Below are 19,872 nucleotides of genomic sequence, written 5' to 3'. Positions count from 1 at the left end.
AGGGCTGGTGATCGGACACAGAAACAGGCCATATATTTGCATTTCATCACGAGGATGACACTCATGTGTTCAGCCCTGACACAAAGCAGGGGAATATATTACACGAGAAGATTTTGTACCGCTAATGTAAAAACTCCGAGATACACTTGACGGACAATGGGCGTAAGCTGTTGCACAATTATATGTCTATCATCAAAGTAGCTGAAGATGTACCTTGGGTACAACGTGTACATTCAATGACAGTACTCTCTTTTTCATCTGACTTGTTTTTTTGTCAATCCGACCAATAAAGCTTCCAGAAACCCACAGTACAAGAAAAAGGTGTCTCAAATATGTGTTGCTGCTGCCCTTTTCAATCAACTAGGGCACACATTACATCTGTGGAATAGTCATAGACATAAACAGTGATAGGGCCACAGATTGATGAATGACCTTCTTAAAACAGCGATGACAGGCAAACATGAGGCGAGCTGAGGCAGAAGTTGGTCTGACTCAGTTGATCTGCATTTGGCAAATGCTTGTTCTCCATACAGTGAGTATACCAACTGGGTATGAATGCAGGCAGGCACATTTATTCCAGAGCAGGACGTTTGCCCTGGGGATTTCTTGCATTTTAGTGTGAAAGTTTAGGTTGAAACTATCCATGACAATCGTTGACAGCTGATAACTTTGGAGCCATTGAAGGAAAGAGGTCGCACATCCTCCGAGCACGTTCTCAGACTCAACTGCCCCAGTGAGAAATATGTAGCCTACCAAACAGGAACAGAGATCAGTCTGGGGGAAACAGCTATCAGCACCTTTTCATTTTACTGAGACTGTTAAGCCAAGAAGTATTGCGCACCCCAATGGCACAAATGAGAGCTTTAAGTGCTCCCCGGTACACCTTGAGGGGGGTCAGCCACAGGCTACAAGAGTTCTGCATCATCTTGGAAGGTGTGGAGTTCATTTAGGACCAATCCCTCAGGCTTTTCCAGCCGAACAGAAGCTACGCCTTTTTATTTCTTTCTTTGTGTATTATGCCTGCTGGCAGCTCACTGCTGCCTCCCCAGAACACACCTGCAAGAACATGACTCGACTTCCTCAATAACTTGTAAGACTTGGTTACTGACAGCCTTCTTACAGACAGAGCTTATCACATGCCTTGTGGTGTTTATTTTCCACAATGCCAGATAAATGTACAGGTTCAAACCCAAAGGCAAGAATTCCAGCATATTATATTTTAGTATACATCACTGAGAGTTATGGATACCTGTAATTAAACGCACCATGGTGGAGATAACAACAGCAAAGGAAGGTATATTGTTGTGGTTAAACTTGTCAGTTCACAAGGCTTTGTAGTGTTAATAATGATAATGATGTTTGAGTAGCTGCATTTACATTTTTTATATCAGGCAACTGCTGAAGTTACTATCATAGTTCATATATGAGTGCGTTTGACTGGTGTCTTTGTCACTTAAGCCATCTTATGCTCATCTGAAGCCTGCAGCGGGCTAACTGTTCATCACATAAGCTAATAAAGAAACAGATGGCCCTCACTGTGTGGGATGAACCTGAACTCATATCGTTGAGAGGCAGACACATCATTAGTGGCTCCTCATATTTATGATTTCATTCAAGGCAATCACTTTAGTCAAATGAGTTAGCCCTTTATTTGACAAGCTGTACAGGTCATCTTGGCAAGGAGCTTATTACGACCCATATTTACGCTTGTTGTTAGGCGTTAACCAATCGTGGCCATAGTAATTATGACGGGAGAAAAGGAAGAAGCCAGGTCACGTGTTATTTTGAGCAATACAAACAAACACAGGATTGTCACAAAGGAAACCACTGTTCATGTCCTTTTTTCCTAAACCTTACAAAGTACTTTGCAATTTTAAATTTCCCCTTTGGGGAATCATTGGCAAACGTTGTATGCTATCGTTCCAATATGAGGACATGTTGGGTCAGAGGACTGAAACTGGCACCATTCACAGTAAACAGTAACGGGTCGGTGCACTGCTCCCGCCCTTCAATTTGCCATTTGTTTGGCAACGTCAGCATGTAGAAATGACTTAAATCTGCTATGAACAGTATTTTTTTATTGACAACAATAGAGCAAATGCCTTTGTGTGATGCGAAAGGTTTTGTTCGTAGTGATGAACTTCCGCTTGCTACCGGTAAGCAGCTCCAAGCTGCTAACAGATGAAGTTAGCGACTAGCTAACATACACATCGTATAGCATTTAGAAGCTAATGAAACTGATATTTTTGTCAGGAGTTATAAAAGTAAGTACAGTATGCTGCACTCCCTTTAAATGTGAAATATTACGTAAGATTTATGCTGCGGTGTAAATGTTATCTAACCCCTACAGAGAACAGAGTATATTATTATGTTTTACTCCAAATGACTAGATTAAGAAACCAAAGAGATGTTAATGAAGCTTATGGCAGTTATAAAGACATTAAACAAAGACTACAATGAGGCTGTGGATTCCAGCCTAAGCACCCATGAACGGCCCATAACAATAAGCTGGAACATCAATATTACAGACTCTCGCATAGTGAAAGTAAATTATTGTTTGGAGAGAAGAGGATTCACTGAGCACCAAGTGACTCATATTGACTTTATGCAGAGTGTAACATCTCAGCACATACTGAACGTACTGCAGTAGACACAGGGGTTGAGTGTGCTTGTTATTACAAATATCTCTCTGTGTTGTGGGGAACTGTGCCTGGGAGTAAAAAGGGATTCCCTGAGGTGCTCACACACATTTCTCAAACCTTGACATGTTGAAACTTCCTAATTTTCCGCCATGAAATTGGAAAAAACCCTCCACGGGCCACAAATGAGCCCTCAAATGAACTTTTGGGCAATACACCATTATATGAGGTGCAGGGCTCACTTGGGCACTGTGACCTTTTGTCACCGGCCTCGAGGATAAAACAAAAAAAGGTTGTGACATTTTCAACACTCAAATACAACAGTGGCTGTGAGGATGGATATAATGTCCGGAAACCAAAAGGCATGGGTGCCGATATCGTTTATTTAAATTAATATTACAAAGTTGATCTTTGCAAGCAAATATTGACCACCATAATATGACAACGAGGCTCAGTCTCTGACTTAGTATCTCGTTAAAGTCCCAGTGAGATGAAATGTAGAGCATCTACTGTGACATATTCCTCAGTGAAACGGAACATTTGAGTGGAGTAAAATCAAATCCTTTGCATTTGATTGGTCCACTAAAAAGTGGGTGGGCTTATGAATGTAACATGATAGGCGTGAAGCACACACATCCACCTTTGTCACTAAAAGTTGCAGATTGATTGATATTATCGGTTGAGATTGGTTAGCACCAGCTTATATAAGCACATGTCAGAAGAAGACCTTTTTTATATATATATATATTTGAATAGGTGCATTTTTTTAAATTTCGTCTCAATTTTAAGGGTCTTTTCCCAAAGGTTAACAATGTTCCTGGGATTTAAAATCCATATTCTGTGATGAACCAGTACCATACTTGCTATTATACATTCAACAATTGTTGATTTTAACAAATAAAAAAATGGATTAATGTGTTAGTTAGCATTCATACCGATCCCATGATGTTCATCATACATAACTGCAACTTCTTCTTCATCTATCTTCATATTTGCCTCTCTCTCTCCTTTGGGATTGTGTTTAAAAAGACGAGTTAAGAAGAACCCCAATCTCTAGTTTAACTTCAGCTCACTGCAGACAAGAGCTTGTCAGTACGTAGTCTCCCAAGAGATGTCATTGTATGACATGAAACTACAACATCTGAGTAACACAAAGAAAAAAATAGCACAGACACTTAAAGGGTGTCTTGGGAGGAAGCATAACTGAGCCCCCCCCTCCCCTGCTTGGCATCAGCCCACTTATGAGGAAAGAGAAAATCAATAGCCTAGTGGAAGTAGCTCCCTGGATGGGAGAGTGGGAGACATGTCGGCCCAAATGGCTACCAGAGAATAACGAAGCTGTGGACTATATTTGCAGCTGACACTGGGTAGCCCACTGAAACCATCAGGTTGCCATGGCAATGTTGCCTCCAGGTAAATTTACAGGTATGAAGCTTTGGGCTTTGAACTTTTGCATCTTTATATTTGTGACACTGCACTAGCTTCCCATTGTAACCGGCCCCTTTAGAGACTTTGCAGAAAACACACCATTAGCCTGCTGCTGACATAACTTGAGGAACTATTTCATCTTCACTCCGTGGTCCAGAGTTGTGCTCCAAGATCAACATGTCACACTTCAATATGCTGAACCTGCTTCACTCTCTGCTCTGATTTGGTCAAGACTTAAACAAAGGGACAAACAAAAACAAACTAAAAAATTGGTCTATGGAGTCTAATTAAATAAGATATTTCAGACACTTATATATATATAAAATACACTTGTGTTTTCACAAAAGATTTGACCAATTGGTTACAGCGATCTGAATGGAAAACTATAGATTATTACTACTTTTAAGTTGTGCTCTGGTCTACGGTTCTGATGGTTATGGTAAAACTGTACTCAATAGAATAACTGCTGAGATCTCAGAATGCAGCGACATCAATACAATTAGGTCCAAAAGTACAAGAAACACAAGCATTCAGACCATCAGACACAACGTTTACACACCTTGTAAGTTCAGTTAAGAAGAGGCAACAAAGACGAGCTATACAATGATTAATCAAACTGTGTGCTGTAAACATCCCTCAGAGTCCCTACAGACCAACTTCCTGGTTTAACCTTTACCTAATGCACTTAATGTAGTATTTATGTGCAGTGAGGGGCTATTACTGAATTTACCGGTGGACTCACTTTCAGTCTCTACCACCTCCTCTTACCTAAATGAGAGTCCACCACTTAAAATAACTCAACGTCTGGCCTTTTGGTCAATCCACCCTGATCTCCTCTCAGACTTTGTTGCTCTATATACTACGTCACCTGAAATCCTCCTTCTTTGCTTCCTACATAACCAGGTTGCCCACTAGATGTTGCCGCCTAAACGCGTGTATAGCCAAATAGCGAGAGACCATTCAGAGGTTGTGCCCGTTTGAAGCGGTCCAATTGCTTGGCCCCCATAAGTGCTTGTTGCCGGATGTTGTACCTGTGTTGTAAATTATTGATTTACCTTAATTTGCAAGCTTGGAAATCAATTAGAGGCAGTAGTGGCTTTGGAGAATGTCTATAAGACACAACAGTATAATGCAACACCACAGCCTAAATGGATCACTTGACCATACTGTCAATGGCAACATCTTCACAGTCCAGAAGTGTAAGATCCGTATACCAAAGGTACTAAGGAAGTGGTCCAGTGGCATGGACAAAGCACTTGAGTTTATGTCCTGTATCCAACCCAACTTTTTGTTTGGACACAGACAACGGTCTCTTGGGTGAAAGTCCTGTGTTTACTTGACCATCCACCAACCGTCTGTGGACTATGATTAGAGACGTATTTGTGATTCTTCAAAAACAGACGTAATCTGGGAGAAAATAGGTTTCCTATTAAACTTAATTGACAATGCAGCTATTGACAATGGGATGGAGAACAGCACATCTTTCATTGACTCCAAGGAAGTGAAGAAGAGTTCAGTTGTGATGTTAGTGTATCCAGCATCCAGCAGCAAACGTGAAGTGCAGTCAATGAGCCGCTGCCTGTAAAGGCCAGCTACTGAAGACATGCTGTAGACCACAGAGCCCTTATGCCCCACCCCCACTTCTGCACAGAGCGCTATCACTTTTTGATTCAAAGTTTCTTGAAATTGAAAGTGTCACATGTCCACATTGCACCAACTTCGACAATGCATGTCCTTGCGTCCCCAGCAATACACCCACCAAGTGCGAAGTAGATTGAATAAGCGGTTCTCAAGATATGTGAGGACACACACAGAGGACGACAGAGGTTCCTTGCTTTGTAGTCAATGTTTCATAAAATTCTGCATGCATTTATAGTCAGAGTACATTATACATGTCCTTCAGCATCCAGGGGCTTTTAGAAACGGTACACAGCTGTTGTGCTTTAACAACAAAATCACAAAGGCGTAGTGTTTGGTTTGTGTTGCGATGACTGGAGAAATGTTGATGTATAATAGTCGGTGTCAGCAATCACTGCAGCGGCCACCATTCAACAGACTAATTTCACATGTACTTACAGGCAAACAGAAGACAAGCAGAGACGCAGGTGCTGTTCTTCCACCGTAAAATGATACATCAGTGGGACATTTGTTCCTTTCTCTAATACAGCAGGCAGGCTCAGCCGAGACAGCTTCTGCCTCCTCTTTTCCCTTTGTTTTCTGCCATTCATCTCCCCACTCACATTCACCATTTAGCCCATTTGTTATTTCATCAGCAATTTAGGCTGGAGGTGGGGTACTGGAATATGAACTCATCTCATACGAATACAGAATGAATGATTTCAAAGATGACTCCATTGGCATTATTCCAAAGACTCCTGAGACAAAGTTGCAGGGAAATGGCTTTTTAACTTGTGTACTGACAACCAGAAAAAAAATGCAGAAACCTTACAATATGCTTGTAACTTGTAAAATATGCAAAACACACAATCCAGTTACGCCCTTGACATGAAAACAATGGCAGCTGTCACTCTAAATCAGCAAGAAGTCAGTCACCGTCAAACCCACACACATCTGTGCCTTCATAGCTTGAAGCTAATAAGCTACCCCCCCCATTTTAGCTTCAGTGGAAAAAGGAATAGAACGTATGCATATTAAGAGAGAGAGAGAGCATGTAACAAATGTCTCCCACCAGATTCCAATGCAGTTACATATGACTGAAACGACTGGTCCACATAATAAGATGGCAGATAACGACTGAAAAAGTCATGAGGCTGCCGGGATTTGCGCTGACAAGAAAACAATTACAAGATGGCAAGGCAAAAAAAAAAGCGCAGGCCTGTTGTCAGAGATTATGAGCTTGTATCAAGCTTAATCACTTCCCAGATGCAGATGTGGTCAGATAACGGTATGTAATCTGACAGATAGGTGATGCAAAAAAGAGCTTTCTCCTTCCAACTTGTAACAAGAGACTCCTTCACTTACGTCTGAGCAGATCAATATAACCAGGTAGTGAACAGTTGCTTCTAAACGACTGTGGTATAAAGAGCAACGTACCAGTTCAAAGCCTTCACGGGATCAGAGTGTGTGATTAGCAGGAGACTCGTTTACCTATTTGAGAGCAGAGCCAGGTCCCTCTGTTATTCCTTTCATCATTCATTACAGGTTGCCATTAACTGCGAGCACAGACTCCATGGTAGAATTCATAGATCAAAGCCTAGAGTTACAATGAACCCAAATGAAAGCCCTGTTTCAGCTCTGAAAAACAGGCAAATCACTAAAAAGCATTCTTGGCAAAAAAAATGCACATAGTATGCTTTTGAAACTGTGAAAACACGGTGTGGGAACAGGCTTTGCAGAAGGACTCACATTAATATGTTGAACGTTTAGCTGACCTCATGCACATTACGAGCACAATACACGACAGCAAAGATGATGTGCAGATTTCTAATCAAACTACATGAGTGTGGTGTAAAGCAGAGGCTCTTTAAATGTTTGTTGTGATACTCAAGGGCTGGTGCATATGGACCTCTGTTATAGATGATTTAATAAATTTAATTTGCATACTTGCACAGCAATTAGAGGCAGTAACTGCTTTAAAGAATAGCTATAGAACATTACAGTATAAAGCGACACCTCTCTACGATACTGTCAATGGTAACATCTTCACCAGTCCAGAAAGTGTGAGATCCATATGACAGAGGTCTTAGGGAAGCGGACAAGTGGCATGGACAAAGCACAGAGACCTGGGTCCAGGTCCTGCATCTAACCATGTCTCCTACAAAATGACGTTCCCACACAACTAAAGCATATTCTCAGATACGTTTCAAGGAAAACGTATTTTCTCATTGATCAAGGTGGCAGTTTTGAAAGAGATGAAATATATAGGCGATGAACATTCGTATTTACTGCTGAATTATGTTTTTATATGAACAGAACTAATTAAATTACAGCATCGAGGCTGTGAGTGTGCTGTCTTTGCATCTGCCAGTTTTCACCAAATGGTTGACAGCCAGGCGGCTTTTGTCAGTCTCTTGTTTGGCTCCAGACGGATTAAACGTTCAGCACATTTTGCCTTCATTTGTATCTCTAAGGCTTAATCCTTTGTCATAAATAAGATACACACTGTCAGCAGCGTCCACACATGCTGTACTGAAGCTCCATCAATTAGACAGACGGCATGAACATCTCGCTACTCACAATTAATTAATAATACTAAGTTTACATCGACACTAATACGTTTCCATTTAAAACCATGGTTTTAAAACTAAAACGATGTTTGTCCACCCCAGCGGTTCAGCATTGTTTCAAAAATTACTTCCGTCAATAATAACACAGCTCAAAGCAGATTTCACGTGACTCTTCACGTACACTGGGTATGTGGGTGCCGGTGTAAACAGGAAGTAGATTGGTTGCTTAGTTGCAGAAAATTCAACAGAATACTATAGTACTCGTTAATAATAAAATGTTGTTCTTGATACTTAGGATCTTCCTCTGAATACTCAGACAAGTTTAGTGAGTGGGTTTTATTTTTCAAACTTAGTTACAACGCTGTACATCTTACTCTATCTCTCGCACGCACACATCAAATTTACTTTAAAATGAACACTTACAAAAAAGATTATGGGTCAATAAATTTGGTCAACATACGTGTCTTACTCGTTGCTGTCTGTCAGACTTCGCTCTGCCGGGTGGCTGAAGTCCTCGTCTTACTGGAGAGCGTTAATGCCTTTGCCCTCCTCAAAATCGCAAACCAGGATGTCAGACGTCCGGGCTGTCAGGTCTTATAACACCGCTGGACACGCCGCACGCTAATCGCTCCCATGACAGCTTGCTTCCTCTGCATGTCGGCAGTAGCATTATAAAATGCAGAATTTAACTGCACAACAGCTGCGTCCATAGACAACAAGGCCAGCAACGCTTGTAATCTGTTATCAATGTTGAAATGTATCACTGGTAGACCTGGCTGTTTGTTTCCTCCGGAAAATGGTCATGTGATAGGGGCGTGACAAATCAGGGAGGGACACGTCGTTACTGCTAAGACCCATTCAAGTAGCGAATGCTGGTGTCTTGGTCATCATTTTCAAACTTCTCCATTTCCGCTTGTCCACACTAAGAGGTTTTTGGTGCTCCAAAACTCCCGTCTAGTGTGGACGTTCAGTGTAGATGTAGCAACGGATACACGTTTTAAAATGGAAATGTAGTAGTGTAAGAAAGTAGGAATGTCTTTGTATCCGAAAGCCTGGTAAACCTATGATTGGCCCCCCTGGTGCCCCCACCAATACCATTCCAGGTCCATTACTTTGACAGACTTTGACACGCACCCGTTGGGTCAGCGGGGCCTCGGGGCTGTCCATGGAAGCATCATGGAACTGGATACCGGACTCAAAGAGAGCTGCCGTTCACTGCAATAAAAATAGCTCACTGAGCACATAAGCCAGTGTCTTCCTGTCTGGCCCCATTCCTGCTCTGCCCATAAACTTTACAACAGGACATCACACAAAAATAAAACCTTCATGGATCTTAATTCGTAGAACAGAGAGCAATAACTGACCTTGTTTGCAGGTCGATGTGTCCCATCAGCAGTTTTTATCTCTTCTAATGGCTGGGACAAATTGGCAGCCAGGCTGGGTGCCGGCACCATATTCACCTCCATTAATACATCCATGGGGCTGTCCCATTATGAGCAAGTGTTTGACCGATTGACTTTTTGAGTCCCTTCTAGATATTTCTTTCTAAGAACACAACCTTGCAAAACCCACAATGCATTGTAGCATGCTAGTGATAGTAGGTCTATCAACAAGCCTGCAAAGCTCTGGAGAAATGGCAATGGGGATTTGGATCTGGTTTACTGTCGGGTTTTGCGGTCTGCATGAGTTCAGTTTCTATGGTAATATGGCAATATTCCATTACTCACTGTAAATATACATTTTTTGTCAGAAAAGCGCTGGCAGCTTCATCTATGGCGATGACACCAGCGCCTTTCTGAAAAAGTTCAGGGATTTTCAGGCAGAAGTGCTCAGAGTGGCCGCATAACAAAGTCAAAGACCTTTAAAAGAAAGACTCTGGGAGGGTCACATACTCCCTCACCTCTTTGGGAACAATAGAAAAAAGATGCTGCCGCTCATAAAATAAATAGACATTCCGCCTATTAGTGGGGATATGAAAATGCATCTGCTGGTATCCTGATCATTAATGTTTGAGTAAACGAAGCCTCCGTTGTACACATTACATTTGCTTATGGACCGGGCCTATCCCAGATACACCATCCTGCTGCTGTTAGTAGAGCTCCGAATGTGTATTAATCCGTGTCTGAAAATAGTCCCCAATAAATGCATTAAATTTACTCCCATTTGAGTAAAATTTTTTACAAACTGCTGGCCAAACTCTTCTAAAAATAAGACTATGTATTTGTTTTTAAAGATCCACGTCTTCACTAGACACTGACAGGGTTGGGCCTGAATGCCATGTTGGGTATTGTCAAAAAGTTGTTGTTGGTATTTTTATATGATGTCTTAACAATACTGAGGATATAAAATAACACCTGCTTTATTCTCTCTCTTACATCTGATGTGCTTTCCTTTGAAATGTCATTAGGCATGTTATGAACAGAAGAACAACTGACAAACATTGTTTTTCTGCGTCTATATTTATGTATTATGGTAGACAAAAACAGATGTAACATCACAAGATGCAGCCACAGAAGAGGCGATGATCTGCTTTCTGTCTCCGTCTCCTGCTAACTAATGCCTGTTGTTCCCGCTACCCGAGGCCTGAGACTCATCATGGCTCCGGAAGATTCTAACTTCACCTCTCCATCAGCCGAGCTTGTCTCTCCATCTTGTACAGCATTGTCTACACTGTATTGCAATGCCATACATAGAGTGAGAATTTGGCTTTGAATCAGAGCAATTAAGCTATACCTTTTAAAAAGGTAAAGAACAAGGCAATGCTATTATTTCTGCTGATAACAGATCATTTTGTGGCGACGCATCCAGAACATTATGCACTGTTCTTTCCTCATAACAAAACATACTGCGATGTCTGATCCAGAACAAACAATTAAATGTAAGAACCGCGGACAAACACAAGAATCAAACTCACACGCTGTGACATCTCTACCGAGGCGCTAAAATGTTAATGAATGTTTTATTTCATTCAGTGCACCGTAGATGAAGCTATTAGAAAAGTCATTTATTTTTCCGAGAAGAACTGCTGTTATTATCATCACACAGGTGTCGAAGTCAGGGTTGTTGGTTTGTTTCACACCCGCTTGCTGCCAGGTGGGAAACAAAGATAGTCGCAGATACATACAGGAAGAACAGTGGAGGTTGTTTTACATCTTTGGGATCAACTCAGGTGTCAGGGCTTTGACACGGCTATCAATTGGCATGCAAATTATGATAGCACAAGGCCAAAATAAATCATAATACAATAATGGAAACATAAGAGGTGAATTAAAGCCCAATGATGGGTGTTTGTCTGTTTAAACTGCCATTTTTCTTTACAACCCCTACTTTCATGAGTTTTAATCTCAACAATTCCTCACATTCTATTCAGTTTGAAATATGCAGCGTGCCGTCCAAGTCAATTTGTGGCGCTTTTGTTCATTTTCGTCGAACAAACTGCTTTTAGTTTTGCTAAATTCAAAATACAAATTAGCTTAACAAGTTTATATCCTGGCCCATTCGTTGATGCTTATGTTAACTGTCAGATTTTTTGTTGGTAACTAGCACACGAGGTCCAAAGCATGTCTGGTCTTCCTGGGACAGTCGGGACAGTCTTATTTATAGCTTGTTACAAATCAACAAAAAGCAGACATGGGAAAAAAAATATTTTCAGCACAAGTTGTTGTAATTGACAACTTTTTTTTTTTGCTAAATTAAATAAATCGCTTTGAGCTGATAGGTGCCACTGAAATGAAGATTAGGAAGACAGACACATTTAATATTTCAGTAACTTATGAAAATATAATAATTTTAGAATGTTTTTTATCAAAGAATTGACTTTGTAAAAAACAAGGTCTTCCAACTCAGACTGCATTCATTTAATTTGAATGGTTTTCTCGACTGACCCTACTGTCCCAACCGTTTTTGGAAAATGCAAACACCTGATTGTTGTCATGACTGTTCAGTAGGCTGTGAGTGATGGAAGGCATTTTGTTTAGTTTGGGTTGTTAGTTTTCCCAGCCGACCCGACTCTCCTACTTCTTATTTATCACTGTCGCACTGATCCTGTTTTAAATGTGCCTGATAACTGTATTATGCATTATACATGAAATGGTTTATGAGTGGAAAAATCATCTTTCAAATAAAATCTCTTATACAACTGAAATAACGTAACAGTGTGGTTAATTAAATTGAGTTTGATGTAGTTCCATCTCTTTGTTTTACATCAACACAACTAATGACTAAACTAAGCACACTACACACTCCGCCTCATTCTGTATGTAGAAACCTTTACGCTTTACAGCACAGCTGTGCATGATACCAGTGGTTCTGAAGACACTGAACTAAACCAATTACTCAAAAACATTGCTTCAGTTTTAAATGTCAGAATGATACATTATATAGAAGGATACATTTATATCAGACTTTATGGCAGACAGCATGTCACTACATATATTTGAAGTGTCAAATTTAAATCTGCTATGTTTTGTTTTTGATTATAACTGTTATAATGTCATCTCTCTGCCTTGTTTGTATCGTTATTGGTTTTATTGTTTCTTTCTTTACTATGTAAAGTGCCTTTGAGTACCTCTAAAAACGCTATACAATAAAATGTATTATTATTATATATTTTGCAATAACAAGAAATCTCTCAAATAACTAAAAGCAGACATTTGTAATAAATAAGGATCCATGTGTTAGAATCATTTAGAAAATAGTCTATGCTGGATATGAAAGTAGTAAACTATTAAATCACTCACAATTCTTGTTTTCTCCATGTTATTCTGGCACCAGCAGCCGTATATAGTTGTGTGTATTTGGCATCCCCTTTATTAGATCAAATATTCACGCCAGTTTGACTCTACATCTATTTAGCCATGCTACCGGCATGGCTCTAAGGATGGCCATGCCGGTCTGTTGGTTAGTAAGTCCACCCTACACAGGAAATGAGTTTTCACTGCTGGATGGTTTTCCATACATTTCTGTTCAGACATTCGTGTTGCCAAGAGGATGCACCCTGATGACTTTGGTGATCCCCTGACTTTTCCTCTAACCCCACTAGCAGGTACATGTTTAGTACCCTGACCAGTCTCTTAACATTTACTGGATGAATTGGCTCAACATTTGGTAACAACACTCATGGTTACCTGAGGATGAATCCTGAAGACTTTGGTGCCACCATGAGGTTGACATTTATGGTTTTGAGGTCAATGTGCCAACGATAATTGGATGGACTGACATGGAAGTTGGTACTACACACATAGATGAATGATCACTTTGGTGATCCCTGACTTTTTCTCCAGCACAATCATCAGGTCTAAATGTTTGTCCAAAAGCCCGCCTCAGCCATACTAAGCTGTGCTAATTAGCAACTGTTCGCATGCTAAAATGTCAAACTAAGTTGGTGAACATGTTGAACAATTATCCCTGCTTGACATCAGCATGTTAACATTGTCATTGTGAGCATGTTTCGATGCCGATGTTAACGTTTAGCTCTAAACACTGCTCTACAAACACTTTCTTACTCCAAACTTGTCAAATAGCGACACTTGGTCAGTGGCCCAACACTGTAAACTATGACGATCTAGGTACCCCTGTAGCGTCGGTTGTGGACGAGTCAGGGACGGCGTGTCAGTTTCCACTCGTTACATGCATAGAGCCTCTTTTCAAAATAAACTTGTATTATTGGGGTTTAAATATTGGAGTTCGGGTGTATGACTATCTAATAAAGACGTAGATTGGTTTACATATGAATTAGTTGACAGCTCGCGAGGTCTCATACAGACACTAAAGGATGCCTCTGGGACTCGTTCTCAGAGCCTAAGGAGCACTGACCAAGCACTTGAAAAGTTGATGAGAACGGGTTGGTCGTACAGCTTTACTAAGCCCCATGCGTGACTGTAGACTCTCCGAGTCTTGTTCCTATATTTATGAATTACCAAGTCAAGTCTTTAAGCAAACAGGTCTCAAATAAATAAAACTTAACGTCCACATATTTAAGACCAAATCGACAAGAAAGTCTCACCTGTCGAGTCTTAAATCTCCTTCTGTGGTTGACGCTCACTCCTTTCATCTTTTAGTTAAACTGATTTGAAACTAGATTGGAAATATACCAATGTATATTCTTCCTTCAACATTACCTTGTGCTAAAAATAAACTGGGCTTGTGGCTATAATGTGGCCACATTGTTCCAAATTGTAAGTCTAACCCTTCATGCCAACTATGCAAATATCTCCTGATGAATCACCTTGTCAATAATCCTCACAGTTAAGCCTTTCCAGAGTGGAGGGTCCAATTTCCATATCTCATTTAGCATTCACTCTTTTCTGATGGAAAGCTGGTAATTATAGTTCAAGCGTGTCCTGCTGCGCCCTCGTCAAAATGTATCAAGCACTACAGGACTATGGTGCAGATATTTATTCAACTCTGACAATTTAGTTCAGCATGGGTTTGTCTTTATAACCCTGGGATGTCATTTCTTACAACCAAGTCAAATAAATGAGTGACAAGAGAGATAGGTCAGCTGGGCTGCTTTTGATACCACATCTCGACATGTCAAGACCGTACAGTATACCTCCTCAAAAACAAATGGTCCATTTGGTCTCAAATATCCACCCTGCTTGTCCAAAAAGTGGCTTTAAATTCCTTTTTTAGAACAGTAGAACCTGGATGAGTAGAGGGCTGACACATGATGTACTTGTAAATACTTTGATGGACATGATGTTTTAATAATAGGTCATTAGAAACCCTTTAGACTCCAGCTGGTACCAAAATTTAGAGTCGCATTTTCAAAATAAGAGCATACTTGAATGCATTGAATCCAGTTCATTGACGAAAATCAAAGACTGAGTTCATGGAAAGAAACTGTAATTCTAAAAACCGCATAAGTTAGAAGGACAGAAACCTTCTACCTTCTATCAATGTTAGCTTGTGTGAAAATCCTTCTGTTTCCATATACTGCATGTATGCTAGATGTGTTACGTAAGTGCAAAAACTATATTAGATCATATTAGAGACGACGGCAGTTCAACAGGTGAAATTGTACACATTAACTGTTTCAAAAGAATTTGGGCATTGTATGTTTCTGCAACCCATGGATATGTTTCTTAATGACAAATAAGTTTCATATACACATTACATATCAGCCTCATATCACACAATGTGCATGTTAGGGTGAGTGAAACCAGGTAACAAACAGATACCATTTCCATCTTGGAATATTTAACTGGACTAGCATATTGAATTTTTCATAATTATTACTTTTGTGATTTGCAGTTTAAGACTCAAAAGAGAAACCTCATCATGTTGATGTCCCCATAAGCTGTCATTCTGGTTTGTTTCTCCAACCTTGTGCATCTCAATGGTGATGCTGTTCACAAACCCAGAATGAGAAAGAAACTACGTGACAAAAACAACTGCTGAAGAAATTCCTTGTGAATCGTCTGGTTACACTGTATCATCGTCATCTGAGTGAGTACACTATCCGTTCCATATTCCATATACGATGAGCAGGAATGAGTGGAAAGTCTCACTATGACAGAGATGAAGCTGAAGAAACGTACCTGTTTCACATCGTAAGCGAAGAGCACATATTTCAGATCAGGGGAGACGGAATACTTGGCCACGTTGAAATTTATCTAGAATTAAAGACAGACATAGCTTTACTGTTTGCAATGTCAACCATCGTCATATCATTTATATCTTGACACATCATCATAATTTAATAAACAGTATGATAAACCTATCTACTTACAAATGTTGTGTTTGTCAGGACAATCTCTGTTTCGTTTTTAAGGATGTTGAACTTGATGACGTGGCCGTCACTGTTCCTGTAGATGACTTCAGAGTCTGTGAATAGAAAGAAAGAGAAGAAAAAAACATCTGTATGAAAGAAATTTAATTTGGAAAGCTGTCCCGAAAAAGACATTACAGAGAAAAACGTCAAAGTGAAAACCAGCAGCCGTCCTGACTCTATTCGGAACTGCAAAGATGCCACCGAAAACAAATGCTTTCTAAGCCTCATCCTCACCTCAAATGAAATGAACAGTAAGAATGCAGCAGACAGCCCAACAGGCTCACGTTTGTGCAACTGTAATGTGACGTGATTAACTCTGAGGATCAAAAGTGAGATGTCACTGCCAGGCGAACACAAAGGGAAGGCCTACATTGTTCATCAGTTGACAGAAAGAGCTCAGTGTGGCACTGCCAGAGAAACATCTTCCCTACAGAGCTGCACTGCTTGGACGAGACAGCATTGTTGGTTTTGTGTCTGAGCCAAACGTTCAGACACGTAGCCCGCCTCGAATGTCATGGTTTGAGGGATTATCACGATAATACCTTTATGTCAACACAATTGTGTTCTGGTTTCAGTTCAGACGGTGGACCCAAATGCAAGTGACCAGGCAGTAAGGGGAACAAAATGACCAAACAGGAAGCTTTAATAACAACAAAGCTGGCAGATAACAAAAACTGAGGGAGCAAAATGAGGCAATACAAAGTACTGAGGAAAAACAAAGCAAATAGCAGTCACAAATACTCAACATCTGAAATGTATGCATGCAGACGTACACATACACGTGTACACAAGTTAAACAAGAAACAAAGAAGCATGGCTTATAAACATCTGCTTCCAGATATGACTGGTTCCCAGACTCCTTATGGTCACAATCCTACTTTGTCTTCTATCTTAGTTCATGACCAAATAAAGCTTTTTGTCAAGTGACGAGAAGAAGTTGTCTCTATCATGGAAGAGAAGGGAAAAACAGAGCCTTGTTTTTAAAATACAGGAATTATCATCAAAAAAGAGAAGACTCAAAATGTTGCCATTTGTTATGTATTCATCCTTTGTTTGTACAGGGGACATTATGATTTATGATTGATCCATTTACAATTGTTTACTTGTTTTTCACTTCATAGTCTTAAGAATATTTTGATATTTATTGGGATAATATCATGAATCACAATCATTTTGTTATTACCCTGTACCCTGTTGTGTATTTATCAGCCGTGATGGGGAACTGTGGTCACATAGAGGCCAACACCTGGTTTCTAATATTTCTTCTGGGCTTGCTGGTGGAGTCGAGGCATTTACAAACAGTGGCAGCCAATCCATACATGAATATTCTGTCCGTATGGTAGAAACAGATGCAGGTAACCCGACCTCAAGGAGTGCTTGACAAATCTGTTTCTACCAGCCTTCATCACATGTTCTGAAAATGTCCATGAAAGCAGTTGGACAGAAGTGTACCGTTTCTCTCTGTTAATGTCTACTGGTCTGGCTGGCAATGTACACAGACAATGCAGTGTGTGTGTGTGTGTGTGTGCAGTTATATTCCAATCCAACAGTGTGTGTCGTTACGCATTGACCCACAGAAAACCTGAAAACCTCTGGTTAATCCCAAACAGCTGCCGACGCTGTGTTTGGATGGCACTCTGCACCCAGAGGAAAAGGCTTCCCGCTCCTCCACAATGGTCCACAAAGTTCCTCCTCCTGCTATTATTACATGTGGCAGCTGAATTATCATTTTCATTTTCACACAAAAAAATAAACCAATGAAATAAGAAAACAGAAGACGGAACAATATTGTCCTTTAAGACCGGTCTGAACTGCAGTCTGGACTATACTGGCTGTTTTGAATGGCCGGATTCCAACAGAATTTGACGTACTATAGAGCGTTTAGCAAATCTCTTATGTGCAGTGTTGCAATTGCTTGACAAAGCCCAATTATAAAATAAAATAAATAGATCACATAGAAAACTACCACAGTGTCCAAATATATGAGTCTCCGTTAAAGTGATTTTTAAAGCATCAAAATCATTTTCTTTTGATGCCCAGTGGCGATAAACTTAAATCAGTGCATGAGAGAGAAATGAATATTTAGAACTGATAAAAAGGAACTCATTCCTGTGATCTTTAAAACATCACCATCGGTCTCTGCACTGCTCTGCGCTTGTCTCCCTAAATAATGAAATGTTTGTAGCTGAAAAAGAACAAGCTAAGACTCTAATGTATAAGTAATGTCTGACGTCTGTAACTTGATGAATAATGAAATGCCTCGGCTTTTTCTCCTGACGTGCCTAACTCTGCAACTTCGGTGGAATAACGGTCACTTGCTACCATTGCTGCTTTTGTCGGTGTTAATTTTATAGCAGGAAAACTTCATTCAAACTCGACAGAAACGAGACGAAACTCATCAAAAAGCGTCCTGGTTAGTTGTTTCCACTGACGATCAGTCACTATGGTTCAGTCGAAGTAAAGCCTTCATTCACCGAGTTAGATGCCGTTATGCTGACAGACTTCATTAAGAATTTCAAGGATCCTCGATATTGGAATAGTCCTACGACGGGATTTGATGAAATTCATCCGTTGAAGGGTCCTTCTCTGACTTTAAGTGTCTCTGTGTTTCAGCTTGAAACAGGATTACATTTGAAATAACTTTAGCAATGAAGTGTTTGTGGTAGAGGCTAACTTTAGTCATGACCATTGAAATCATCATGTATCAATACTCTGACAGCTTTACTGTTGAAAAGAACAGTGAGCCGCAAAAGGGAAGGTGGTGTACAACCATTGAATATGCAGCACCATTTAGCCATTGGGCCCTGTGCAGTAAACACTCACACAAACAGTTTCCAGTAGGAATGACTTCAGAAAGTCTCTGGCATTCACCCAATTACACCGTTTATCATAAACAGACATTGTAAAAACAGAACTTATTTTCAAATTTCTGATGGTCCTTGAAAGCAACATATGTGACAACCATCAGGAAAACCACTAAATCCAAGCTAAAAATAGTGTTAACTCATCAGATTATTTAAAAAATAAATCGTTTGCAGTAAGTGGACAAACATATATATACATACATATATACATACACATACATACATACACACACATACATACATACATACACATACACACATAAATACATATATACACATACACACATACATACATACATACATATATACACATACATACATACATACACATATATACACATACACACATAAATACATATATACATATATACACATACATACACATACATACACATATATACACATACACACATACATACATATATACACATACATACACATACATACACATATATACACATACACACATACATACATATATACACATACACACATACATACATACATACATACATACACATACATACATACATACACATACATACATACATACATATACATACATATATACACATACATACACACATACACATACATACATATATACATGTACATACATATACACACATACATACATACACACATACATACATACATACATACATATATACACATACATACACATACATACACATATATACACATACACACATACATACATATATACACATACACACATACATACATATATACACATACACACATACATACATACATACATACATACACATACATACATACATACACATACATACATACATACATATACATACATATATACACATACATACACACATACACATACATACATATATACATGTACATACATATACACACATACATACATACACACATACATACATACATACATATATATATACACATACATACATATATACACATACATACATACATACACA

General features: G+C 39.7%; 1 protein-coding gene across 2 annotated transcripts in view; it reads right to left on the bottom strand.

Moving 5' to 3' along the window:
- The window catches only part of dpp10 (dipeptidyl peptidase like 10), a 205,307-nt gene that overhangs the window by 30,023 nt on the left and 155,412 nt on the right, over window positions 1-19,872 (bottom strand). For both annotated transcript variants that reach the window (XM_031869928.1, XM_031869929.1), the window contains exons 4-5: window positions 15,987-16,081; window positions 15,796-15,870 (exon numbers count right to left, since the gene is read on the bottom strand). In XM_031869928.1, the coding sequence (XP_031725788.1) occupies window positions 15,796-15,870; window positions 15,987-16,081 (170 nt within the window). The remainder of the gene's footprint in view (window positions 1-15,795; window positions 15,871-15,986; window positions 16,082-19,872) is intronic.

The sequence above is a fragment of the Anarrhichthys ocellatus genome, unplaced genomic scaffold, assembly GCF_004355925.1.
Source record: "Anarrhichthys ocellatus isolate YVR2014 unplaced genomic scaffold, GSC_Weel_1.0 scaffold50, whole genome shotgun sequence".
Taxonomy (NCBI): Eukaryota; Metazoa; Chordata; class Actinopteri; order Perciformes; family Anarhichadidae; genus Anarrhichthys; species Anarrhichthys ocellatus.
This window is presented reverse-complemented; position numbering and strand designations above follow the sequence as displayed.